This window comes from Tachysurus fulvidraco, chromosome 1, assembly GCF_022655615.1.
Source record: "Tachysurus fulvidraco isolate hzauxx_2018 chromosome 1, HZAU_PFXX_2.0, whole genome shotgun sequence".
NCBI classification, from domain to species: domain Eukaryota; kingdom Metazoa; phylum Chordata; class Actinopteri; order Siluriformes; family Bagridae; genus Tachysurus; species Tachysurus fulvidraco.
Window position 1 is genome coordinate 44,169,987 of NC_062518.1, and position 26,500 is coordinate 44,196,486.

At 38.4% G+C, this 26,500-nt stretch overlaps 4 protein-coding genes across 16 annotated transcripts in view; 3 read left to right on the forward strand and 1 right to left on the reverse strand.

Annotated features, from left to right (window-relative positions):
- The window catches only part of adcy1b (adenylate cyclase 1b), a 78,879-nt gene extending 70,106 nt beyond the window's left edge, over positions 1–8,773 (forward strand). The window contains exons 15-21 of the mRNA XM_027177064.2: positions 1–66; positions 917–1,063; positions 1,167–1,265; positions 1,866–1,980; positions 2,077–2,201; positions 2,976–7,257; positions 7,340–8,773. The exon at positions 1–66 is cut by the window's left edge and continues 51 nt beyond it. Coding sequence (XP_027032865.1) covers positions 1–66; positions 917–1,063; positions 1,167–1,265; positions 1,866–1,980; positions 2,077–2,201; positions 2,976–3,263 — 840 coding nt within the window. The 3' untranslated portion in view covers positions 3,264–7,257; positions 7,340–8,773. The remainder of the gene's footprint in view (positions 67–916; positions 1,064–1,166; positions 1,266–1,865; positions 1,981–2,076; positions 2,202–2,975; positions 7,258–7,339) is intronic.
- A 1,669-nt stretch (positions 8,774–10,442) lies between these two features.
- LOC113662307 lies at positions 10,443–15,215 on the forward strand. 11 transcript variants are annotated; one of them, XM_047800642.1, is made up of 6 exons: positions 10,445–10,643; positions 10,838–10,932; positions 11,774–11,855; positions 12,717–13,133; positions 13,740–13,829; positions 14,991–15,215. In XM_047800642.1, the coding sequence occupies exons 3-6, from the start codon at positions 11,778–11,780 to the stop codon at positions 15,072–15,074; spliced, it is 669 nt and encodes a 222-aa protein (XP_047656598.1). In that variant the 5' UTR covers positions 10,445–10,643; positions 10,838–10,932; positions 11,774–11,777; the 3' UTR covers positions 15,075–15,215. The 11 variants fall into 11 exon arrangements, with proteins under 11 accessions (XP_027032852.2, XP_047656598.1, XP_047656595.1 ...); XM_027177051.2 differs by having other exon boundaries at positions 10,443–10,932; positions 11,774–11,859; positions 12,769–13,133; XM_047800639.1 differs by having other exon boundaries at positions 10,445–10,932.
- Positions 15,216–16,749: 1,534 nt separating this feature from the next.
- On the forward strand, positions 16,750–22,055 carry igfbp1b (insulin-like growth factor binding protein 1b). 2 transcript variants are annotated; one of them, XM_027177042.2, is made up of 4 exons: positions 16,762–17,213; positions 17,286–17,410; positions 20,243–20,371; positions 20,574–22,055. In XM_027177042.2, exons 1-4 carry the CDS (start codon positions 16,862–16,864, stop codon positions 20,697–20,699), a joined length of 732 nt encoding a protein of 243 aa, XP_027032843.2. In that variant the 5' UTR covers positions 16,762–16,861; the 3' UTR covers positions 20,700–22,055. The 2 variants fall into 2 exon arrangements, with proteins under 2 accessions (XP_027032842.2, XP_027032843.2); XM_027177041.2 differs by having other exon boundaries at positions 16,750–17,410.
- Positions 22,056–22,124: 69 nt separating this feature from the next.
- Positions 22,125–26,500, reverse strand: part of LOC113662305 (insulin-like growth factor-binding protein 3) — a 28,492-nt gene continuing 24,116 nt past the window's right edge. For both annotated transcript variants that reach the window (XM_027177044.2, XM_027177043.2), the window contains exon 4: positions 22,125–24,398. In XM_027177044.2, the coding sequence (XP_027032845.1) occupies positions 24,273–24,398 (126 nt within the window). In that variant the 3' untranslated portion in view covers positions 22,125–24,272. The remainder of the gene's footprint in view (positions 24,399–26,500) is intronic.

Sequence of the window (26,500 nt, forward strand, 5' to 3'; positions counted from 1 at the left end):
ATTCTGTTTAACCTGCTCCCAGTTCATGTGGCTCAACACTTCTTAATGTCCAATCCCAGGAACATGGTGAGGGGCAACAAGGCTGTACAAAGCCTCATGATCCACATGGGGATGTGACAATGTCAGCTGTAACAAGTGACAGTGTGTGGAACTTAACATTTTTTGATTCTTCCATCTGGGTTTGGGATACACCCACACCCACACACATACACACCCACACCCCCACCCCCACCCCACCCACACACACCCACACGCACCCACACCCCCCCACACACACCCACACACATACACATACACACACATACACACACCCCCACACACACACCCACACACATACACACCCACACACATACCCCCCCCACACACACACACATACACACTCACACACATACACCCCCCACACACACAACCTGCTTAGAGTTTTGCACCATGTAATCAAATATGAAGTAACTGCGCTTTAACATTATAGTACTAGTACACAGTACTAACAAAAGGAAGTTATTTATTTATTTATTTTTATTTACATATGTACTTACAGCTATATCTACTAGTACATTAAAACACAATTCATTTTTAATAATATTCATTTGTTTTATTTGTTTGTTCCTATCACAGTACTTAAATTGTTGTTTTTATTCTTATTTATTTATTTATTTATTTATTTGTTTGTTTGTTTATTAAGGGCTGACACATACATAGTAACTGCAATTACATTTGCTTCAGAAAAAAAATAAATAAAAAAATAATATATATATACTATATGTATGTATATATATATATATAATTTATTACTGTATTTAAAAAAACATGCATTCAAAAATATAAAAAAAAGATTAGGTATATTTTATGGTGGGTGCAAAAACTTTTGCATATACCTTTACTTAAGTTTGTTCATTGTTTCTTTGTTTATCCCTAGGATCTATATTACCAGTCCTACTCCCAGGTCGGCGTGCTCTTCGCCTCCATTCCCAACTTCAACGACTTCTACATCGAGCTGGATGGAAACAACATGGGTGTGGAGTGTCTGCGTCTCCTCAACGAGATCATCGCTGATTTCGACGAGGTCAGTCTCCGGTCATGTTTTTTTTCCCCGTCGTCCAATCAGAATCAACTGGTCCTGCACTGGATGAGGTCTTAATGTAGCCTGTGTTCTGTTCATTTCCCAGCTTATGGACAAGGAATGCTACAAAGACATTGAGAAGATCAAAACCATCGGCAGCACGTACATGGCAGCAGTGGGTTTGGTTCCCACTACAGGCAGCAAGGTGAACGCTCTTCTGTGTGCTTCTACTAGTAACAAACCCTGTCCTGGTTGTCTGGGAGCCTCAGCATCAATCGTTTGAACAGTTTCTTTTCTCTTGATTGGAAGCAAACGTCTTCTTGAAATCAGCCTGTACACAGATATGCTTTACATTAGGGTATATTGTACTAGAGTGTTTATAGAGAATGTGGTGATTATTATTATTATTATTATTATTATTATTATTATTATTATTATTATTATATGTTTGTTTTTTATTAGTAAAAACAATATTTCTAAAGTTCTAAATTGATTGTTTTATTTCACTTGAGGTGTTATTAGATAGATTTATTTGTTTTTTTAAAACATTTATTTAGTTAATGTCTGTTTGTTTTTGTTAATGTGCAAGGCGATATTAAAAGCGTTTATTTATTTATTTGTTTGTTACTAGCAAAGTTAGTTTGTTATTTTGTTTGTTTGTTTGTTTGTTATGGGATGATTCCAGTTTTTTCCATCTACCTGTACTGTGTATCATCAATGAAAACGAACAGAGTGACCTTCACAGCAGATATGCTTTACATTAGGGAATATTATACTAATTAAAGTCTTTACTGTCATGTTCCAGGTAAAAAAGTCCATTTCAACTCACCTTAGCACAATCGCAGACTTCGCCATCGAAATGTTCGACGTCCTCGATGAGATCAACTACCAGTCTTACAATGACTTTATCCTGAGAGTGGGTAAGCTGTAGCCATGCACGTGGAAGACTCATGTGCTGGAAGATTGGTAGATGGAAGATTCCTGTCAGGGTATTTATGTGTTTTTATCCCTCATAGGTATTAACGTAGGTCCAGTGGTGGCCGGGGTTATTGGGGCTCGCAGGCCTCAATACGATATCTGGGGCAACACTGTAAACGTGGCCAGCCGTATGGACAGCACCGGAGTCCCGGGAAAGATCCAGGTCCACGTGCCTTTCTTTCTTCATAACTTCATTTATTTATTTTTTTTCATTTATTTCGATTTCTCGACTTGATTGGTTTAAATCCACATCACAATATTCAATGTTATAGCAACTAGAGAGGAGAAGCTCATACATCCAATCTTACTTAGCTACTTCCAGCTACTTTTATGTGTAACAATGAAAATTAAAATAGCGACCGTTAATAACATCACTTTATGATGGTGAAGGAAACATATCATATATTTCTTTATTTGTTTATTTATAGTTTTCTTTTTCTTTCTTTCTTTTTTTTTATTAAAAGCACAAAGCTGTCTTAATTTTTTTTTTTAGTTTGTACATAGCAAATTATGATTTTTTTGGGGGGGGGTAGATCCTATTTATTTATTTATTTATTTATTTATTTATTCATTAATTACTAAAAAAAAACAATAATTGAAAACTCCTATATTTATTTGTTTATTTTTATTTGTTTTATTGATAAAGCACGGATATTATTTGTTTGTTTTTAGCATTGTGCCAGCAATGTTTATTTATTTATTTCTTTATTTAAGTGGAAGGCATTATTAAAAGTATGTATTTTATTTGTTTGTTTATAGCACAGTACTCGCAAACAATTTTGTATATTCTCTGTAATGTAACCAGCTAGATTTTCTTGTCTTTATAATTATAATATTTGGTCATTTCTACCATGGTGTTATTGGAAAAGAACCGGTACAATGGAGAATGTCCCAAGTTCATCTCCAAATAATAACCTTATCCATTTCTCCTCTATAGGTGACAGAGGAAGTGCACCGGATTCTACAGAACGACTATGACTTGGTATGTCGCGGCAACATCAGTGTCAAGGGTAAAGGTGAAATGGTGACCTACTTCCTGGAGGGAAGGTCTCAAGGCGCAGGTCCGAGGGCACCTGAGAGGCGCAGGAGCACGTACGCCATAGGCCGTGCCGCCAGGGTCGGGGTCGGATCCGCACAAAGCTCCGCCCAAGGCCGCCCTGCGTCATATATCGTCCACGAGGAGGACGGTGAGGATGAGACCGAAGGGGACGAAGGAGAGGTTTAAGATGAGCATCAGCGTCAGTACGGAATGTCAGAAAGATAGATAATAAAGATCTTTCTTCGTACTGAGCCCAGGGACAAAGACGAGGCAGAACACCAGGCAAGTCCGCCGCGAAGATTTTACAAAGCTACAATGTGGAAATCTGAAAGTTGGAATTTTTGTCTTCCCTTTGTAACGTGATCGACAACCTGCTTGGGTTTCGGCGACTGAAATCTGCACACTCGTCTTTTTTTCCAATCAGAGGCACGGCTGGGGATCACAGACACACACACACACAAACACCCTGTTTAGCGGGTCGTTTTTGTGCACAAGCAAAATAAATAAACTTGAAATCGATAATTTATAATATTTACATCAGGACTGATGTTTTTTTTTTTTTCTGTATTGTACGCCAAGACTACCTGATTCGATGTAAATACTTTGGTGTTCTATAAAACCTTGTGTACATTTTGTATGCTGTTCAGTGAGATTGAGTGGTGCTGAGTGCGCATGCATGTGATCGAGACGTAACCGTCATAGCACAGACGACGTTTTCAAAGCAATTGATCGATTCTATAAAGCTTTATAGGCTTTTTTTTTTTCTTGGTGTCGCTAAATTTACGGATCTTTGTGTAGCTGTTGATTAATCAGGGAGGGTGTCCGACACCCAAACTGCTCTACTTGGTTTGGTATTTTTCAGGTTATTATGCGACTTGCCTTGCTGCACTGACGACTTTTCTAACTTGAGATTTTGCTTAACTTTCTTATCAGGGCACTTCTATTAGACATTAACAGACTTCACACGTGTACATGCGACTACAAGGACACGTGCTAACAACAAACTATAGACGTTATGTTTATAATGGATTCCTAATCACGTGTCGATGGTTTCAGAGGTTGTTAGCACAACGAGTATTATTAGCAAAAACGAAACACGATGATCATTAGCAAATTCTGAATATTTGAGTTCGGTTTTTGCTCTTGCTTTTTTTCAAGGCATGCTTTCACGAATGTTTTATCAATATAAAGTCACAGGGAGCTTTCACAGCTGCAGGCTTTAGTCAGTTTGAACAGAAAGACTATTAGCAAACACAAAAAAAACAAAAGGGGCTGAGAGTCTGGTTTCAGTTCTGATTACACTTCTGAATGAACCCTAGTGAGAAATCGATTTGAGTCTGAATCGACATTTCTGCATTAAAAGACTCGAACATGCCACAGGTTTTAGGTAACAGTCAGGGTTGCCAGGTCTCAGCAAATTTTCCAATCCAAAAAAATGTCCAAACAATGGAAAAGTGGAACAAAACAATCGGAAGAACGAAAGAAGGCATCCGAGACTCTGGTCACTCTCATTTCCAAGTGAATCCTTGTGACAAAGTGATTTGACTCAGGAAGTGAATCAAACATGCCGTACTGTAGATGTTGAGTTGCAGTCAGGGTTGCCAGCTCCCACCAAAATTTTCAGGGCAGAAAAATGGAGAAAAAACAACCAGAAACTGATTTGACACTGAATCGACTCTTTTGCTATGAAGTGAATCAAACTTGCTATGAGATTTGAGGTCTTAGCAAAATTTCTGAAAGAAAATAAATAAATAAATAAATAAATAAATAAATAAATAAAATAAAAAGTGAGATGATAATATTCGAATTTGACTGAGAAATTTGGTTGAAAAACAGCAACCATGGCAACCCTATTGAATCAAACTGCTATCCTGAGCCTCAAGGCGCAAACTGAACACTACTGACAAAATCTTTTAAATGTTTATAGACATTCATGTCATTATTTGACAATTTGTTTGGTTGTTTTCTCACAACTTCGCTTGACATTTTTTCCACATTTAGATTCCTACACACTGCTACACACTCCCTCCAGGACTGATTGCTCTTGCGACCCCAGAAATTTCATATGAAATCATGCAAATTGTTCAGAAACGTTTGCATTTATACAAATTCTCAGATTTTCATACCTGTCTTCACTGCATGGACTTTATAAACATAATCCTGTGCTTGTGAATTCAAGTAGGTTTCAGAAAAAAAAAACACACAAAAAAAACCTCAAGCTACAAAATTAAGCATTTTTCACCACAAACACACACACACACACACACACACACACACACACACACCCCTGCACAATCCTTGAGAGAAGTTTTTTTTAACCTAAATTACGTTTTGCACCAATAAAACACACAAGGATCGTCTACAATATACTGACAAATCACTGACACTGGAGACTTCAGCATATCAACAGGGTCAACACTGTCTATTTATTTATTTATTTATTTATTTATTTTAATTATTTTTTATTAATTATTATAAAAATATTATTATTAATTTTATCTGATTTATTTGAATGTTTATTCCAATGACAGTATACGGAATATAATTAATATAAACCTGCGATTCAAGGCAACTAATCAACACCTCCTGACCAAACAGAAGGCAGAATTCAGCAGGGTTCTAATATAGTATTCATTATTTAACGCAATTCTGTTATCGCTTGTTGTTTTGGTGTGTTAAAGCTTTGGTTTAATGACAGATTCATTTCAATTAAACATAAACGAAGAGTACAGAACTGAAGGATTACCACAGCTGCTCTGTTATTGAAAACTTTCTTGTTTATTCCATGATACTGAATCAATAATGATGTTTCTTTCACATGTTGCTCGATTTGTTTGACCGATCACGGACTTCCGATAATGAACCAGCCACGGACTGCTCGATCTCGTCCCGGACTGGACCGCATCAATAAAAAAAATGTTTTCTGCCTTATTTTTCAAGCTCTAGTGAATGAACTCTTTGCCTTGAAGCTAATGCTCTTTGATATGCAGATGTTTGTAAATGCAGTGGTGTGTGAAGCATCTTCTCTACAAAGCTGAGCAGTAGACCATTTTGTAATGAATACAGCACTGAAGTAAAAAACTCTTTCTCCACGGAGCTTGTGATTTTTCTTAGCGCAGGATGAGAAGTGTGTGAAATGAAATGAAGAAAAAAGAAGGAAGGATAAAAGAAATGAAAAGCTCACAATGCTGCTTAAGGACATTATTATTATTAATATAATTATTATTTTTATAAGGCATCAAATATCTTTCTTCTTCTTCTTCTTCTATAGACATTGTGTCACTAGCACCCCATAGAACCATCTGGTAAAAACCATCAGCTCAAATTTAGACCTAATTTTGGGGTCATATGTTTTTCATTGTTTGAAATATAAAATGTAAAAAAACCACTTGAAAGTATCCCTGGACCCTGTGTGCATCCCTGTACCTCGATTTCCACCTATTTAATTTTTTAAAGCTGTTTACTTTATAAACTTTATACATTAGATTAGGTTTGGTGATTTGAACCCTGAGGTTTGGGCCTGATTTTCATGATCTACATACAAGTGCTAATTTTAAATCAATCCATTTAGCATTAGTCAGCACAGCTTATGCTAATTATTAATACAACTACTACTACTACTAATAATAATAATAATAATAAGGTCCAAACAAACTTCACATCAATTCACAACGTCTAATAATAAATCATATTTAGGACATACTTACATACAAGTATACATGCTAATAGTTAGCTAAACGCTAACTAGCTTGTTAGCATCGCGGCTACTGGTTTACATAAACATAATATTTAGCCTGATGCTAACTAGCTTGTGATTCATTCAGAGATCTGAACAGTTTATATCATGAATGACTTTTATTAAACAACACACCAGATCCGTCTGAGGTCTAATGAATAAACCCCGTATTATGGTGACAGAATTAAATAAACTGGATAATCTGATGTCCGAAAGCATCCTTTAAACCTGTGCTGTGTTTTCTTTATAGTTTCGTGTGTTTCAGACAAACAGCTTCATGAGACGGATTAAAAACCTAAATAGCCACAAGTCTCCGAGGGCCCTCTAGTGGCTGAGTTACGGAGCTGCAGCTCCTCTGGTCCTTTGGACCTACTAATTCTAATTCTAATGATGGTGCACGGTGACGTCACATGGACAGAACTTCCACAGAACTTACACACGACGGTAAAGCACAAGGTTTTGGACTAAACCTCATCAGAGATCTTCACAGTTTGTATTGTTTATTCATCCTGCATTTCTATTCCAGTGTAGAAATGGCTGATTTGGACAAAAACCCTAAACTGGAGAGAGAGCAATCAGAGCCAGTGGCCTCCTGCATCAGTCAGGAGCTTATGGAGAAAGACAGCATGCTGAAAACAATGCAGGAGGAAAATGAAGTGATGGCTAAAAAGTTAAGAGAGCTTGAGGAGAATAAAGAGAGAATGGAAGAGATCAGAAAGGCAGAGCAGAGAAATAATCTGCGTGAAGAAATGAAGAGAGCTCTCACAGATTTTAAGCAGGAACAGATGGAGAGAGATCGAGCTATTCAGACGCTTTTGGAGGATTTGATCAGGATGCTAAAAAATCTGAAAGAAGCTCAGGCTCAAATAAATAAAGAGAAAGACACAAAAGCGAGAGATGGAACAGATGACAAGAATAAAGTAGTTACTCTGAAGTCAGGGGATGTGGAAACCATGTTTTTTGTAAGCAGAGAGCAGCAGGACAGAGAGGAGGCCGAGCTGGGGGACGAGAGGATACAAGAGCTTGAGAAGGAAAACCAGAGACAGAAGGAGCTCAGAAAAGTGGAGCTGAATAATCTGCAAGCAAACACGTGGAGAGAATTTAGAGGATTAAAGAAAGAGCTGGAGGAGAGAGAAATGGTTCACCTGGTACAGACAGAGGAATTACTGACAAAGATAAAGAATCTGGAGCGAAACCAGTCTCAGATAGAAGAAGATCTGTCTGATGCTATGATGGACTCAGAAAAGCAGACTGGAGAGATAGAGGAGAAAGACAACACAAAGGCAGAAGAGGATGAGGAGCAACTCACCCTGAAGGTGCGAGAGCTGGAGGAGAGGAACGCTGCACTTCTGCAACACATCTGTGAGCTTCAGGCTAACATCACACTCTTTGTGGAACGAGAAATGATAGCTGACTCGATGATACAGGTCTTACAGAAAGACAAAGAGGACCAAATGAAAGAGATAGAGATCTGGAAGAAACAGAGAATGTTATGGGAGGAGGCATCAGAAAGATGGGAGATAGACAGAAAGCAGATGGAGGAAGAGAAAGAGAGATGGAAGAAAGAAAAAGAGTGCTGGGAGAAAGAGAAAGAGTGCTGGGAGTATATTAAGCAGAACTGGCAGAAAGAGAGAGAGAACAGAATGAAAGAGAAAAAAGCCTGGGATGAAGAGAAAAAGACGTATCTGGAAGAGAGACGTTATATGAGAACTGCGTACGGTCCTATGTGGTTTTAGCGAGAGGAAGAAATGCACAAGTTTAATGCAGATTTTTCCATTTTTTCCAAATTCTTGACATTTCTTGTACTATTTTTTTGGACATTATACAGAGTTGTGGTGAGAATTATTGTTAACAAATGCATTTGGTAATTTGTAGGATGTTATTTTGACTGAAATGTTTATTCAGGTCACTCTCGTGTTACATGAAAAAATTATTAAAAAAAGATCTGTAAAATCAACAATTATTTAATAAATAATTAATTCATTATTATCAAGGTCCTTTTCATGAAATAGAGTACGAGACGGATGTTACATGAGAAGCAGCTTTAATTAAAGTCCAGACAAACAATTTAAAACATCTAATAATAGATCAGATTTCGGAATAATAATAATATATAGGATAGACTGATAGTTTATTGAAACTTTTTAAACGTTGCCATTAAATTGCCATATATAAAAAAATTTAAATGATAATACTTGAGTTAAGCTAAATTGTTAGCCAATGTAACTACTGGTTTATGTGATATAATATTTATCCTGATGCTAGCTAGCTTGTTAGCAAGCGAAGCTACTGGTTTACACTGTATAAGTTTTTATGCTAATGCTAGCTAGCTTGTTAGCAAACAAAACTACTGGTTTACACTGAATAAGTTTTTATCCTAATGCTAGCTAGCTTGTTAGCAAGCGAAGCTACTGGTTTACAGTGTCATTTCTTTTTTAATTCTGATGCTAGCTAGCTTGTTAGCAAACATGCACACAGGTTAATCCAATATAATAGAGCTTTGATATTTATTTATTTATCTATTTAATTTTTTGTTAATCAATTAATAATGCACATGAAACACCACATCACTCATTAATTCAGAGATCAGAAGTGGGACCTAAGCTAGAATATTATTTATTGTGCTGTGTTTTCTTTTTTTCTTTTAGTGTGTCCCATTAACATCTCTACACTTCACTACTGTACACAACTTCAAACTACACCACACTACTCATTTCCATATAAAAGACCCCAAGACATTGTTTTTACAGCAATATAGTGCTGAGTTTGCTGATTTAAAAGAGCAAAAGCTAAAACTTGAAGTTTCTTTGAATATTTCATTGAACTTACAGTTTTTAATAGCATTATTTTTTAGCATTTCAAACCGTGGCTTGCTAGAATTAATATTAAACGTTGGTGTAACTTATTACTGCATTGACAGAATTATAAAGAGAACGATATTCATTCATTCATTCCTTTCCTACCGCTTATCCGAACTTCTCGGGTCACGGGGAGCCTGTGCCAGGCGTCATCAGGCATCAAGGCAGGATACACCCTGGAGGGAGTGCCAACCCATCGCAAGGCACACACACACTCTCATTCACTCACACACTCACACACTACAGACAAAAAAGAGATGCCAATCAACCTACCATGTATATCTTTGGACCGGGGGAGGAAACTCCCGAGGCACGGGGAGAAAGTGGAAACTCCACACACACAAAGCGTTGGTGGGAATCAAACCCCCAACCCTGGAGGTGTAAGGCGAACGTGCTAACCACTAAGACACCGTGCCCCCAAGAACGATATTAAAAATCTTAATCGGAAATATATAAATATAAACTGGGTGATGTGACGTTACTGGGTAGAGTGGAAACCAGTAAGAGGAACAAGATGTTAAGTTCATATTCTATTATTGAAAAAAAAAAAAAAAAAAGATTTGCATTTATGAACTAGGGTTAAACAGAACTATCTAACTACTTATTTTTTTGATACTGGTTAACTCTTTTATTCCTGGCGGATAAATCAATAAAAACAAATGATAGTATCAATCAGTTTTCAATCAGTAGTCTGTGAGTCTGATTTAAAATGAGTGAGGACTAATTACACAGAATTTTAGTGGCTGAAGATCAAATAGCTTATAAACAAACACTTGGAGCATCTCAGAGAGCAGAAATGAGTTTGATATCATTTACTTCAAGGATACAAACATTTATGTGAAATAAAACTTTTTTTTTTTCTATGAATATATCATCCATAGTATTCTAGTGAAAACCAGAAATACTTCTAAACATTACAAATTGTGTCTACTTTCATATGAGCTTCACCACTGTGGAGTGAGACATGACAAGGTAAAAAAAACAAAAAAAAACAAGTGAAAATCCATTATTTTGGTGTCTGGTTAAAAAAAGTTAAAAGAATAAGGTAAGATTTAAAGTAAGCAGCTTTTGAGATCTGCATAGTTTGGCTTATTTTCTTGTGTTGTGGAGGCAGGAAGTTAACGAGGGTTTGTCAAAACAGCTGCCATCTTTGATTTTCATGCCAGGTGACTTTAATCTACACAACCATCGTTACTCCAAGCTGTTAGAAACTGCATCGTGGAGCTGTGATACCTGGAACGCTGTACAGTAGAGTCCTGAGGTAAACAGACATTGTGTTTGTTATGCATTTGGCAACAATCCGGTCGTGATCTATTGTTTACGAGCATAGTTCACCGCAAGCATTCCTGAGTGAGACTCTTGTAAATATTTACATCAATAGGAAGGTCACCAGGGATGTTTTTGTGAACCATGTGTGTGTTTTCTTGTTTGAGCAACTGCTCAGCTTACTGAGCTTACATACAGCTATCAGTTGTTGAGTAATACAGATACATCGAAGGGGGGAAAAAAACAGCGGCCTGCGACAGTGGAGTTTCCAGTTGACGCAATCGTACGAGGTCATGCTGTCCAGGATCTCCACCGCAATCAAATCACTCTACAGTGACTTTTGTACTTGTTTTGTCTTTTATTTAAACATGACTTTAATATAAGCTAATTACTTATATCTGTATTAGTTATATGTCCTAGTGAGAATTTTTATACCATGTCAATACAAAGCTGATCGTTTGCATTAAAATATTATATCGAGACTCTGTGTGTGTTTCCATATTGTGTATAAATATTTAATAATAATGTTAATTTAATTCAGTTTTACAATGATTATTATTTTTTAATTGGATATGAACACAAATTTGACCAAAAACAGTGATATTTGAGATTACTGTATATGATTTAGAATTTTTAAATTTAACCCAGATTTTCTGTGAATTTGGCTTAAGGCATGTACTGTGCCTAAAGATGTGCGGCAAAAAAAAATATCACTGTGTGGGTGAATGCAGGGTGCCATTACTTTTGTCCTGATCGCATGGCTTGATCAGTAATCCAGAGCATCCTGACTTCATCACCTTTAACTTTCACCCTGAACCTTTTTTTTTCTTCTCCAGGAACATGTACTTCCTGCACACCATTGAGGAAGATGAAGAACCTGAGGAACTGCAGGAATCTGATGGAGGAGGCCAGATGGAGGCAGGTGAAATGTCGCTACATGGTTAGTTTATCGCTTCACTCTCGTTAATTCTTGCCTTTATTAATTCGTTTGACACGATGCTCGAGCTGTATGCAGGAGGAAAAAATTGTTCTAGCAAGATACAATTCTACTTAATCAGTTATTCCAGTCAATCAAAGATTTATTTTTAAATGCAATTATTATTGGAAGATGTACAGCTGTGGGTGAGGTGGGTTTTCTGTTGGATGAGATCAGACAGCAGGTCTTAATGTGGAAAGTTCTGATTAGAATCCATTCTGATTTCAGGAGTCAATCCGATGCACATATTGATGAGCTGCTCGAAAGCTCAACTTACACAATTGCACTTGATTTATAAGGGAATTGATTTCTAATCACACTTTCAGGCATCAGATGAGGATGAGGTTCCTTTTTCAATCTGGTTCTTCTTAAGGTTTCTTAATCGTCTCAGGGTGTTGAAAATGAACTTGAAATAGGAAGAAGTTTTAAGGTTTACACCCCATCGTGTCGCTGCAAGCTACTGTTCAATCCATTCATTCAACTTGATGAATTGTTTTACCTTTTATTTACCAGGCTACAGACAGTCAAGCTGGTTCGTTAGGGTCTCTGAAGGAGTTTAAAGTGTCTGATCACAGTGCTCCCAGCTACAGTCCAATCAGAACAAGGATCCACTTAGAAATAATTTAATACATCCACCAATATATTTTTCAACAAATTCCTTGGAATTTGTACATATGTAAGTTTAAATAAATGGTTTGGTTTATTTATTTATTTATTTATTTATTTATTTATCTATTCATTAAAAGGTGTATTGAAAGATATGAATTGTTTTTGTAATTTGGCCCTATTCGTCCTCCATACAGCTGAAGTTCTTATTAAACGGATGTAGAATTGAACGTCACTGTGGTTCATTAGGCATCAGAACGTCGAGACACGAAACTGACTCGGAGGCATACAAAGCCGACATGGTTCACTCTGAGAAAGTTACAATCTCGGAGGGACTGAGAAGACCAAGCAATGAACTGAATAAGAGACTCAGCTCATCAACAGCAAGAAACCTGAGGAGAAGTAGCTCTTCACCAGCGACAAGGTCTAAGAGAGGAAGCTCTTCAGCATTCGGAAGCCCTAACAGAAGGAAAATTTCAACACCACAGAGCTCTAAAGGAACGAGTTCAACAGTACCAGGAAGTTCTCGGAGAAGGACCTCCTCAGCACTACATGACGTTTTGAGAGATACTTCTGCAGGACCCAGAAGAGTGGGGAAGAGAGATGGACAAAAGGTACTGTATGCTCCTGTTTACTGGTTTGTATTTGTGCTTCACACTGGTTCTGAGCATCTCATGGAATGTTGTTGATGTTTCCAGTGTTTGGGGAAGTACATAGACAAAAATGTATAGTGGACTGTAAAGGAAAGCTTTCATTTTTTTTTTTAAATCTAAAGCTGGTGGTTGTGATGATGAGCAGAATGTTCACACATGCTAAAAAATGGTAAGGTCAATTAATAGCAACACACATATTTGTAAATGCCCTTACTGGGGCAAATCCTCACCGCTTGTTTCTCCTGGCTTCGCCCTCCATTTGCAAACTAGTTTGACCACACCTCCTCTTAGACATGGTGTTATCCAATGGTATAGATAAAATAATTGTAGATTTCACTCATAACTTTGCTTTCAGTTGTTATTGTAAGGGGAAAAATGGACTGCTTCCTTATAATAATTGTGATTCTTGAGGTATTTCAGTCCCGACAACACCACCCCACCCCCATGATAGCGTCACTGCTGCACTGAGAACCAAACTCTGCCCAAGTGTTAGTTGGTCCATTTCCTTTGATGAACCAGCAGTGTGACTTAAGCTAGCATGTTATTTACATTTCCCATAAAAAAAAGATATCTTCTGTGAAGGGGACTGGTGAAAAAGAGCCATCTACATCATCGAGACAGAGACGCAGACAACGTACACACCCGACTCCTGAGCATGTGAGTGATCTTTACAAACCCAGACAACTTGTCTGACTTTTACAGTTTTATGCTTCTATAGCATAAGTTTTTATGCTCACTTGGTTTTTGTCAAGTCAATATGGTCACTGTTACCACCACATAAGTGGATTATTTTCAAGCCATCTCCTGATCTCCCATCTCCTGTACTCTTCTTGATAACACAGCAGTTTGCCAATTCCATCCATCCATCCATCCATCCATCCATCCATCCATCCATCCATCCATCCATCCATCCATCCATCCATCCATCCATCCATCCATCCATTTTCTGTAGCATTTATCCTACACAGGATCTTGGGGTGCAAGGAATAGGATCTACTGCCATCTCATCACTTGATCGGGGATGTGGTAGCTTGGTTAAGGTGTTGGACTACTGATCAGAGGGTTGTGAGTTTGAATCCCAGGTTCACCATGCTGCTGCTGGGCCCCTGAGCATGGCCCTTAACCCTCAATTGCTCAGTTGATGAGATTATATTCACAGGTAGTGAACGAGCCATTGCTATGGAAACAATAACGGGTTAGAATAAGCGCAGAAAGAAATTGCAAAAACCTTCTGGCCAATCAGATGAGGGAGTTCAACTGTATCAGTGTGAGTAATTCTGCTTTACCACATCACTCTGACATTGACTAAGTTCCTGTAACAGCACAACCTTTCCTGTGTTTTATCCAGTCATGCGGGGATGTGTAATTGTCAAATTGACCTGTGGGGTGACAAGAAGTTTACCCCCAACCGCACCTCCCTAACTCAGATGGTAGTATTTATAAAATAACACTATAAGTGGTCTAGCACTAACTTCCAACCATTATTCCACAACGCATGAGATTTTTAATTCACGGATAAACACAGAATCATGGCAAACTCTTACAGTCAATAAAGAAAACAGGGTTGATTACACAACGTTTGTTTAAACAAACATGGCTTTTATTGATCCATGTTGCTTTCACTTGGCACTGGGAAATGGGCCGGGATCAACTGGGTCAAGGCCTGACACAGATGTATCAATGAATTTTGATGAATCCACACTGAACTCCATTTATTTATAGTATTATTCTTCATGCCTTCTGGCATGTTGAAGGCAAATCCAGAAAAGAGTTCACCATGAGCTAATCCGATTAATATGTGTGTGTGTGTTCATACAGGACAACCTTCCTGCTCCTCAGTGGGTCATCGATCTGATGCTTGACATTGAGGAAGCCACCAAGCACAAGCTGACCGTGGAGTAAAAATAAAAATATTCTCACAGTATTACAGGCTGCAGGTGAAGTGAAGAGTGAGGACGCAGTCAATCCTATATTTTTTCCCTTTTCTTTAACACTATCATAAAATGATATGTAAATCATTATAAACAATTGTGAAGCAGTTAACATCTCTGTCTATGGCTGTTCTGTGAAATGACTCATTTTTTTCTGCTACAGAAGAGAAACTTAGATTAAAAAAAAAAAAAAAGCAGCCTCCAGCACTGACCGGTTCTATCCCACTGGACTTGCACAAAACTAAGAGAAAAGCATGATTTCTTCTTGTTTTTCACAACAACCCTGACCGACTGCGTTTCTTTCTTCTTACACAACCCCCGGGCCTGTGACACAGGGGTCGTCGTGTTAATCATTCGCTCAGCATCAGTATAAAAGAAATATAAATGATCATAAATAAATCAACTTGCAAATCAATCTTAAAGCTAGGATTTTTTTTTTACTTTAATAGCCTGGACTTCTTTAATAGTCTCTTTAACTCAGTAAAGCCTATCAGTGTGTTTGTGCAGCAGCTTATTACTGTAACTGACACAACACTGTTCAAGAGTCTGTAGAAGAGAGGTGAGATTAATACTACACCAGGAAGCTCGTAATTACCCCACAGACAAACATGTCCTCGAGGGCGAACAACTATAGAACGTCCTGTTACTCAACACACTGATAACCTTGTTTTTGTGACTCATGAACCACGGATGAAGGAGAGAATGTCCAGCATCTGATGGAGGTGAAATACGTAAGCGCTTAAGAGTAAAGAAACTCGAGTGGAAAATTTTCTCTTACTGCAATCTGTCCGGATGATAATAATAGATGCTTCTATAAAATAATCCGCATCAGGGTGGTGTGGTTGATTTTTGATCGAATTACTGTTTTCATTTTTTTTTCTTATGTCATACTTCTTTTCCAGTTATAGTCACATCAGAACGCTTAAGCCTGTTTCTGTCATTCTCCCAGAAACTGGAAAACTGACACTGACCCATTCCAAAAATCTCCTTACAAAGGTTTATTTGTTACGTTAATGTTAATGTTTGTTATTAGTCTTAGATTATGCAGAGCGTCCATCGTACTTAACAAAATGGTATAGTATAATGTGCATTATGTAATATATACTTGTCTCCTTGTATTGTATGGGAATTGTTTGTGAACAGAAACCGTCAGTGTTGAAAGACAAACGACGAATAAATGGCACACTGTGATAGAACTGTCTTGTAAAATAGTAGTTAAAAGGTGGCTGGGGATGTACCTAGTGTCTCTTATCTAGTATTCCTTTATTATTTGATATGACTGATGACAGGAGTGTAATTGGTGTATTTTAATGCAAAGATCCAAAGTTCAGTGCTATTATTTCAGAGAACAAGAGTAAAACTCAGTAACTTTCAATCAAATTTTTTATATATATATATATATATATCTCAAAGCATTGCGCATTAATCCAGTCCTGGCTGTGTAACAGAAAATATCGTGTCAAAGGCCACATGAGGAAGAGGCACTGAGGCCTGGTTCAGGGGGACACGGCAGCTCTGACTCGGTAAATATTAACCATCAAAACAGGCCGCGACTATTTGAGCGCAAAAACATGTGGGGTTGTTGTTGTTGTTGTAATGAATAATTACTTCAAGTGGCATGGGTGTCAAATATTAACCCCTTGTGAGGTCACGGAACGCTATAAAGGCAACGCGCTGCGACCACTGGTAAAGTCAAACAGTGCGAGAATAGGATCAGGTTCAAATTCACTTCTTTGTTTTGTACGCTGTGTTTACGTAATGCGCGGATTACTGCTGATTTCCGAGTTCGTGTTCAACCTCGCGCTCATCCTCATCCCTGCACCAGGAGAACAGTCTCCACTACCAGGGCCGGAGCCGATCCGGTGCGCGCCGTGTTCCCCGGAGAAGCTGAGCGCATGTCCGGCCGCTCCATCTGGCTGCAGGGAGCTGATGAAAGAGCCTGGATGCGGCTGCTGCATGACCTGCGCTCTGCCCGAGGGCTCCCCGTGCGGGATTTATACAGCGCACTGCGGCACAGGACTGCGCTGCACGCCGAGAGCCGACGATCCGCACCCACTTCACTCGCTCACTCGCGGACAGGCTGCGTGCACCGCGGACCACGCCGCACAAGGTGCGTCTCCTCTCTCTTCCGCCGAATCCCCGTTTGTCGATCAGATGCTAAACCATAACCGTCTCCTTTCAGAGGAGGCCGGAGAGCTCAGCGTCCCTTTACACCACCTGCTCGGACTGGATAAAGCCGGAGACCCGGAGGCGCACGAAAGCATCAAGGCTAAAGCCAACGCCATCCTGAAGAAGCTGGTGGAACTGGTAAGAGTGCACATCACAGAAAGTTCTCCCCATTGCAGGGATGAATCCATTACCTTTGAAACGCAGTTATGGACACTGATGCAGACTATTACATTATTTCATTAATGCGACTACAAGGGCACATCTGTGGTACCTAAAGTATGTATTTTATTTTATTTTAATTTATTGGAACATAATTGGACTTCTGATGTAACTTTATTCTAAAAAGCCACGTGTACTCTTGATGGTACCACGGCAAAGACAAGGAAAAGTATTGTTTGGTAACTTTAAAGTAAGAGAACTAACATACAAGCATATTGATATATTTACTTTGGTGCTTGTAATGAAGCAACAAATATGATAATGCATGACTGGTTGTATTTGTTTACTTATTTAAATGCAACAGATGAACAGAAAAAATATAATCAACAGAAAAAAGGGAACAAATTTTAATAAAACGGAATACATACTATAAACAAATTTGAACATGCATTAAAATATAATATAATAATAATATTGTGTAGCATTGAAAAACGACTAAGAACAATTTTCAATATCAGAAAGACTTTTTATCTGTCAAGTAGGTTTTCACTTGCAAATAATCTGACTTGACTTGTTTCAGCATGAAGAGTGAAAAAGTGTGGCAAGAAGTGTACAAATAGAATAAGACGTCGAGTAAAACAAGGATGAAAACAAATGGATATAAAACAAAACAACAGCAATTCACACTTAAAATTAAAGAATAAGAACATAATCCTAATATCATACAATTTACAAATTGGAGGCTTGTTTTGTTATTTATTCATGTTTTTATACACGTTTTATAGCATATGACATCATTTTTAAATACTTATTTGATTTCCTGATTTTTAGTATTTTTTTATTTTATGTTATTTTTTTAAACTTTTTTTTATTAATCAATATATTAAATATAGTTAAATAACTAGTAAGTTATATTTTGCCTCTTGGATGTCATATGATGTGTCATGTGAGGTTTACAACAGTGGAGATTTCAGCCAGTATCTTTTGTTTGGCCATCAAAAATGAGCAGTTCCTGGAATGCCAATGGATTAAGAGTAAAAATCAATTAACACGCAGATCTCCGAAACTGCATGTCGTGAAATAAAATCCCTGGCTGTAATTTGAACTGTTTGACCCTAGGGGGCAGTGAAGCAACACTTGTCAATAATCACTGTGAATCAGAACACTGGGCCACTTGAAACAATCCTTGCCGCAGAACCAAAATTCCAAGGGATGGAGCTGGATCTGATCCAACTCCATTTGTAAGCCCAACTCCTAACCCTTAACGTCTAACCCCAAACCCACACAACAGTATACAACACTAAACAAACTCTGGACAATTATATTATGTGTGTCCAGCTCTGCCCATGTAGGGGAGCTGAATCAACTCTGAACTTCATCCCAACAAGGAGTGCTGGAGCAATTCGGAGGTGTTTTCCGGTCAGGTTACCAATCCAGTGTGAGGGGCTTTATGCTTGTTAGATTTTTCTTCATGCTTGTCAAGAAGATGTGGAATACCTGCAATCCCAAGTGTGAGGAAATGGAATATGATACACTTATGAAATTGTGGACTTGTGTTCTGAATTTATTTGGCAGTGTTCTCCAATCTTTCCTTTCCCACAAGCAGCAGCCACATCTGATAAGCGATTAAAGGCCAAGATAAACTGATTAAACCAGTGTGGCTCTTGATTGATTGGGATTGCGGCGGCACATGCCCTTTGTGGATATAACTGGATTCCCCTAAACCCTATTTACAATTCCTTGGACCATTAAATCAGATGTTCTCAGTGACCCAGAGTCAGACCTTAAAATGGCTGCATTCCAAGTCTAAACCAACCGTATCCAGATAATGGAGAGTGCAGCAATGACCAGTCTCATAAACAACTTGTTTTGAAGCATGTTTTTATTCCAGTTTCATCCCAGTCACCAGTTTAATCAATTCACCTAGGCCCTTTAAAAATATATGGCTCCTGCTCAGTTGGAAGGAAGCCACACACTCACTTTGCAGATAGGTTTGGACACCTCTGATCTGGGCCTTTCTGTCTGAGGGTTTCAGAGAACATCTGCTTTTACAGTCCACTGTACTGTAGGTACACAGCTTTTAGGGTAGGGTTCTCAATCCAGCCCTCGATGTCTGAAAGCTTGTATATCTTTCCTTGTACTCTAGTTCTTATGACAACTGGTATTCAATGGATCCCGGTAATCAGATGCTAGAAAAAAAATCCCAAAATCAGATCCCTAGTGACTGGCTATCCTCAATTCGTTTCAATTTGTTTTGTACATGTACCGATAGACACTGTAACAAAGGTAGAGTTACTGTACATCCCTAATAAACCAGCCAGAGATGATAAGTTGTTGAAGTACTAAGTTTCGCTGGCTTTATTCGTCCCATATACAGCACATTACAGCACAGTGAAATTATTTTCTTCGCATTTCCCGGCTTGTTACAGTAGGAAGTTGGGGTCACAGCAGAGGATCAGCCTTGGTACAGCACCCAAGAGCAGAAATGGCTGAGGTCCTTGTTCAAGGGTTTAGCAGTGTCAGCTTGGTGGTGCTGGGCCTTGAACCCCTGACCTTCTGATTCGTAACCCAAATGGCTTTGCCCCACAGTGTGTTCATGTGATGAATATGAGCAGATTGTAAATAAGAGTCCTCAGGTACTGTAAGCACAGGACAGTGTTTATGATTACAGCAGTAGGACTTGAGTACAAATCAACTCTATTCGAGTGAGATCAAGCAGGAGACTTGAAATGCAGGGTTTTTGAAATGTGTGCATGTGAGTCTACAAAACCAGAAAGTGCTTCATTGAATTTTCAATGAAATTCGTTGCAGGGTCCGTGCCACACCGAACTGCACTCTGCTCTGGATACTATTGCGGCCTCGCAGCAGGCTCTGGGCGAGAAGTTTACTACCTTTTACCTTCCCAACTGCGACAAGCATGGCTTTTACAAGACCAAGCAGGTGAGCTGAGGCCTTTTACTTACCAAATTGAAGTGCTTGGACCCCCACTGACAGTGTGGTTTCATACAGTCAAATGTTCTTCAGGTTAAATGTGATTCTTTTGCATCAAACTATGTTTATCTGTACCCCAAGATCAGAACTGACCAGAGCACCAAGTGCACTAAATATCTCTTTCTCTTTATTTTTTTTTGCCTAATCACAGTGCGAGACGTCCCTCGTCGACCAGCCCGCACGCTGTTGGTGCGTTTCCGCCTGGAACGGAAAGAGAATCGCAGGATCCAGTGATGTCCACGAAGATGCCCTCTGCCACCAGGAGATCAGTCACTGAACCCTTCCACTACTCTCTCACACACACACTTACAGTACACACAAGCTGCATTTCATAAAACAAAGCACTTTTCTGAATAAGGACTACCTAAAATCTACATATCATTTGCACAATTGGTTCCAGCCCAGAGCTAAAGATAGTATGTTAGTAAATACACTATACATTTTCTTTCTTTTCAAGAGATCGACTTTCTTAATTTATTATTTTTTTTTCATATCACTACGTATTTATTGAATGTTCCTAAATAAGAAATCATTGACAAGTATTTATTTTAGCTGAAATTGTATATTGCTACTGTTATATTTTTATATATATATTTTTGTTACTATTACTATTGTTTGGACTAAACAACTCCATTGCTACATAGTAAAGAGCAATAGAACCAATAGGATATATCAAAAAGCCATTGCAACACACAGCACAATAAAAAAAGGCAGAAAGGGATCGCATACTTTTAGTCTCAACCCAATTTAGGAGCTTTGTACTTAAACAGCTTCACCATTCATTTGCTTTACGACGTGACAATTCGGCCTACATTCGTGCGAGTCTACTAAACTTTCTGCCTCAACCTGCGACGCCCGTGTTTATGAATTTGTCCGGGCTGTTTTTTTTTTTCCTCTGCCCCTAGAAGGAATAGCTCTGGATTTTTCCACTTACACGGGACAACTGCCAATTGATCCCAGATGTTTTAAACTAGATCGCAGATCTGGCCCGTGTTTGTGACTCGTATAATGCTTCTACCTCTCAGAAGTGCCAGTTCCTCTGTTTGCTCGGGTCCTTCGCTCTGCTCTGTCGCGCTGGAAATCGCTTCCTTGTTGGTTCCTCTGAACATTTGAGAATATGAAAAAAATGTCAGAAAAAAGTTTTTTTTTCTTTCTTTAAAGGCAAATAAGACTTCCTGTTGCTTTGGAAAGCAGGAAGTTAGAACACCATTGGGACACATTTTAGTTGCAAGCAGGAATGCTTTATGAATATGGTTCCAACTTTGCTGCATGCCAGGACATTTTTTTTTACACAGGAAGAGAGAGAAAAACCAGACAGGGATTTGTAAACCCATGTTGCGGGCGTGTCCCTTGGCTCTAAGCAAAAACACATCCATCCATCCATCCATCCATCCATCCATCCATCCATCCACTCAAAGCGCTGTCTGAAATTCACAGGTTCATATAGATTTGATGGATTCAGATTGGGAAGAAAGCATGATGAAACCTTTCCGTTGCTGCAACACGTCATCTGCTACCTACCTGTGTATTTTTATTTTGTTTTTTTTCTAGTAAATGTAGAAAATATATCAGTTTAGTGGCTATCATGTCTGTTATACATGTATTCTTTCAATAAAATCAAACGATTACGATACGGACCGTGGAACTTCCTTCATTTTGAACACGTACGTTTCATGCATGCGTGAAGAAACACACAAAAATACCAGTTCCTTAAATTAGATCTTTAATTATTGAAAGTAAAAATATACACAGATATATCGCCCCGTTTTAAGGCACTGGGAATAACCTGACACTTTATTTAAAAAAAAATATATATAATAAATCTAACCACAAGGTAATTAATTAAAAAATACTGTTTACACATGATGTGCTGTAATGTCCCCAGGTAGAAGTTTTTTGGTTTCTTGTTTATTTATTGCATATAGCTTATCACAATGGGGATTTTTGTCCAAAAGAAGCCAGTATACTAAAGAAAAAGGCTACATTGTACTGTACTAGAAGCAATGGAATATGACCAGCAGCCTGAGTATGTGTTTAATTTGTACTTGGTTTCTCTGTTCGCAGCAAAGTTTGCCTTTGGTCACAAAAGAACTAAGAAAGTGAAAATACATAAGAATAAAAAGTGAAGCATGTGCAGTGATGGAAGTCTTTTGTTGTGTGATTCAAGGTTCATTTTATTAGACTCTTGTCATGTTAAAGAAACAACTGCCTTGCTAATTTGTCTGGTGCATTTCCTTTTGCACTAGCTCCAGATTCTCATTGGCTCGGAAACTTAATAAGCCGACCGAGTAACTAGAATGTTAAACAGCTTGAATTATATTTCAGCCATTTAGATCAAACTGGAATATCTTTAGCCTTTCGCTGTTTTCCTGTTATCTTCACGGAGGTAGAATCATTTCATCATGTCTTTGGGGGTTTATCTACCAAACCTGACTTCAGATAATAAAGTAACTGAACAGTTTTAGTCTTTTACAACATTTGGCGATTTTACAATTTGCATTTTTATAATTTTATGTAGGATTTTTCTAAATTTCAATTTGGGACACAATCTGACCGTTTTACATAAGAGTATTTACTATTTTAGATGTGAATTTGTATGTTTTTTACTCTAGTTTGGTAGTTTGGTGCTTTTGAATTTTACTGCAGTTAGATTTCATAATAAATGTAAAGCAGTGCGAGTTTTGCAGTTTTACACACTGTAAAATTCTTCATTTTTACATAAGTCTAACTCATTTAAGTTGGGAATTTTAATATTTTATGCCAGATTTAGGGATTTTACACATTTATGGCAGTTGGTAGAAAAAGATTGAGCAAAACAAAACAAAAAACAAAACAAACATTTAAAGCCACAGTCAGAAATTTTAAACAAACAGAACATCCTGAACATATAAAGCAATGAGAACCAAAACCTTGTGACATAAAGACAGTATACACAATTAAAAACATCAACAAAACAATACTATTCTGGCTCAAGTTAGAGAGCATGGAACAAGGAATTCTTCTGGAAAGCTTTCAGCTTTTCTCACTCGATTAAAAGCCGGAAAAAATGGCTCGCTGTCGCTCGAAAAAAGGAAAAAAAAAATAAAAAATGCTGCTGTGTTTAGAATGTCTCTTGAAGCAATGGCACATTTGTTTATAGAACATTTTAAGATAGTTGGATAAGAAATATTGTATATGCTGAGGAAATGAAGTAGATATGGAAGTCTTGAAGGATTTATGATCAGTCCTAATATAGTGAGTTTATACGGTTGTATTCATGCATCATGCACATGCTTTTGATACAGAAGCCAAACAGTCAAGTTCTGTTTTATTCCAATTCCCAATTTCTCTGCAAGAGGAAGGTGTAGCGAAGGTTGAAACTAAGCTTTGCAATGTCACTGATGGTTAATGAAGACACAGAGGCACATATGGAGGTTATTATAGTAGCCACACACACACACACACACACACACACACACACACACACACACACAAACACACAAACACACATACTTACAGAAAGTGCTCTATAGCTTTAGTGTCTTCTTCCATGTCCTTTTTTTTTCTTTACTGTCTCAACCCAGACTCACTACAGCTCTCCTGCCTTCTGAGACATCCTCTCATCCCTTTTTCTCTCCTAATAGCATCTAGGGTTCCACTGCTGCTAAAGTGTGGAGGACAGAAATAAATTAGAGCTTGCTGAAACTTGGAAAAGCCCAGAATTTGAAGCCCCCACATTGTTTTTGTTTTTTTTTCCCCCTGGAGCATCGACACACAAGTCCATCTTGCGTCTGAGCGTGGAGACTCTTCAGTGTACACACACTTCATCGATCTCTCGTTCTCTTTCTTTTATCCCCCCGTCTGCTTTTGTTTATTGGCTCTCCATAGTGTAGCACTGCACACTTCCTCTCTCCTTTCCTTCGAAGCCGGGCAGGGCCTGGCCGTACTTGTCCACGCACCAGCATATGCCTCGTTTCCGACCTTTAGACGGCCAGCACTGCGAAAGAATGACAGACAGGATTGTTAATCGATTTGCTCTTGTGTTCGAAACAGATCTGAACCATAATACCTTGAGTGTCCAGGTGAAATATCGCCCCTGCTCTTTCTACAGACTGTGCTGACATGACCTGCAACTACTGTAGGTATTTCCAGGGGCTTGTCTTTTTTTCCTCTTCTTTTTACGACGCACATCCTGTTTTGTGTTCATATAGAGCAGCTTAAAGGTAAACACAGAGAGGTTGAAATATTTGCTCAGGGCCAGTGTGTGAAGCTCGCCAGCTCTGACTTCTATTTTCAGCCTCCCGCTGGCCAGTACAAATCATCCATTGCTGATTATACCCCCGGCTCCAAATTATGGGTGCTACAAATGACTTACAGAGCTTGGCGCTCCAACCTAGAGGGCTGTTATTTAGCTGCCAATTTAACTAAAGGTCAAAGTCCTGTCTAGTGTGTGTTAAAAAAAAAAAAGAAAGACGCAACAACGAAACAAAACCAACGGTTCCATGAGAGCATAAAAGGACTCGATGATTCGTAAATGGCCCATTGATTCGTTCCTTGCAGTGTGTGATACCAAGGGAATTCGCTCCAGACTGGGAGGCCTGTGTGGAGTTTGCAGAACTAAATGAAGTGAGAGACAAGAGACAATATCCAGACTGGGAACCTTAAAAAACTTTGTGTGGGAGGGTGAACCAGTAAAGAGCTTTTATTTCAATATTATGCCTCATTAATATAGAATAGTTTGGAGGAAAAAAAACAGCTTACTGTAATACTTTATCACTAGCGCTACCTGTGATGATCATTAAAATACCCTCAAGGAAGTAAAATAAACTGAGACGGAGTGAGCACGGCACAGGCTCGCGTTCTGCTGATCAAATGTGTTCATTTGCACAGGAAAACAGGGAAAAACATTCAGCTTTAATCATTAGTCTAAAGGTTAAGAGTTGTTCTGAGCGCAGAAGGTAAACACCTGGCCTTAAAAACATTCAGCGCTCACTTTTACCCACTATACTAAGATATTTACCTGTATGTATTTTACATACTCAAATCGATAAAGTGACGATATTGACGTGAGGACGTTTTTTTAAAGTTTGCAGGTCAACAAAAAGTCTCCTGTGTTGTGTAAATATTGCTCTTGACGATGGAGGATAAGTGCATCCATATGAAGGCGTCTGAGACACTCATTTATTATATACCAATTGTGGGCCGACCGCGTGAATCTGGATGTGGCTCAAATCTATTTTCATGCAGCCGGCACAAGGAGTCCGATAATTATGGGGAGAGGTTCAGACCCCAGTAGCCACCTTGACGTCGCTCTCTCAGGGCGGGTTACGTAACATGGCCACCACGGCAGCCACGCTTGGTTTGGCCCCGAGAGAGACAGACGGGCCCTTAGCACTAATCACCCGGAGAAGAAGAAAAAAAAAAACTGCAAGAGACGAATAAAAAAAAAGGACAAGGTGCATATCATTCTGCATTAGGAATGAATCAGGTGTAAAATTCATGTCACCTTGAAACTTCAGCTTAATCTTCTTATGAAGTGACTAGCATGAGCAGGCTCGTAGCACAGGATCGTGGGCCCTATGCGAAGATACTGTGTGGGGGCCCCTATTTTACTTTTTTTAAATGATAATGTAAAATGAATAGCAATTAGTATATTAAAATTTGCATTACTATAGACAGGACATACTGTATGATTCAGTGATTTAGTAACCACTTGTGAATGACTGCCTTACAGCATTGAAGTATATCATGTATAAAATAGTATAACAACGTGTTATTTGCATTCATGTCAATGCAGCAGCGCTGCATATCATATTTTGATCATAATATGTCCTAAGCTTTAAAATAGATGGAACACCTCAGTATCTTTTTTATTTAAAAAAAATTGCAGTTCACTTTCTGTGGCTGTTTCTGGAACAGAGTGTTATGTGCTTAATGTTTTTTAATTCATTCATACTTTGCCAGTTTACAAGTATATATACCGTTATTCATGTAAAATGTTGGACCACGTCCATAATGTTTTGATGCAAATACACACAATGTGCAAACATCGTTTTATATTCACATTTGATCTCTAAAGGTACTTCTCATGCTTTCCGT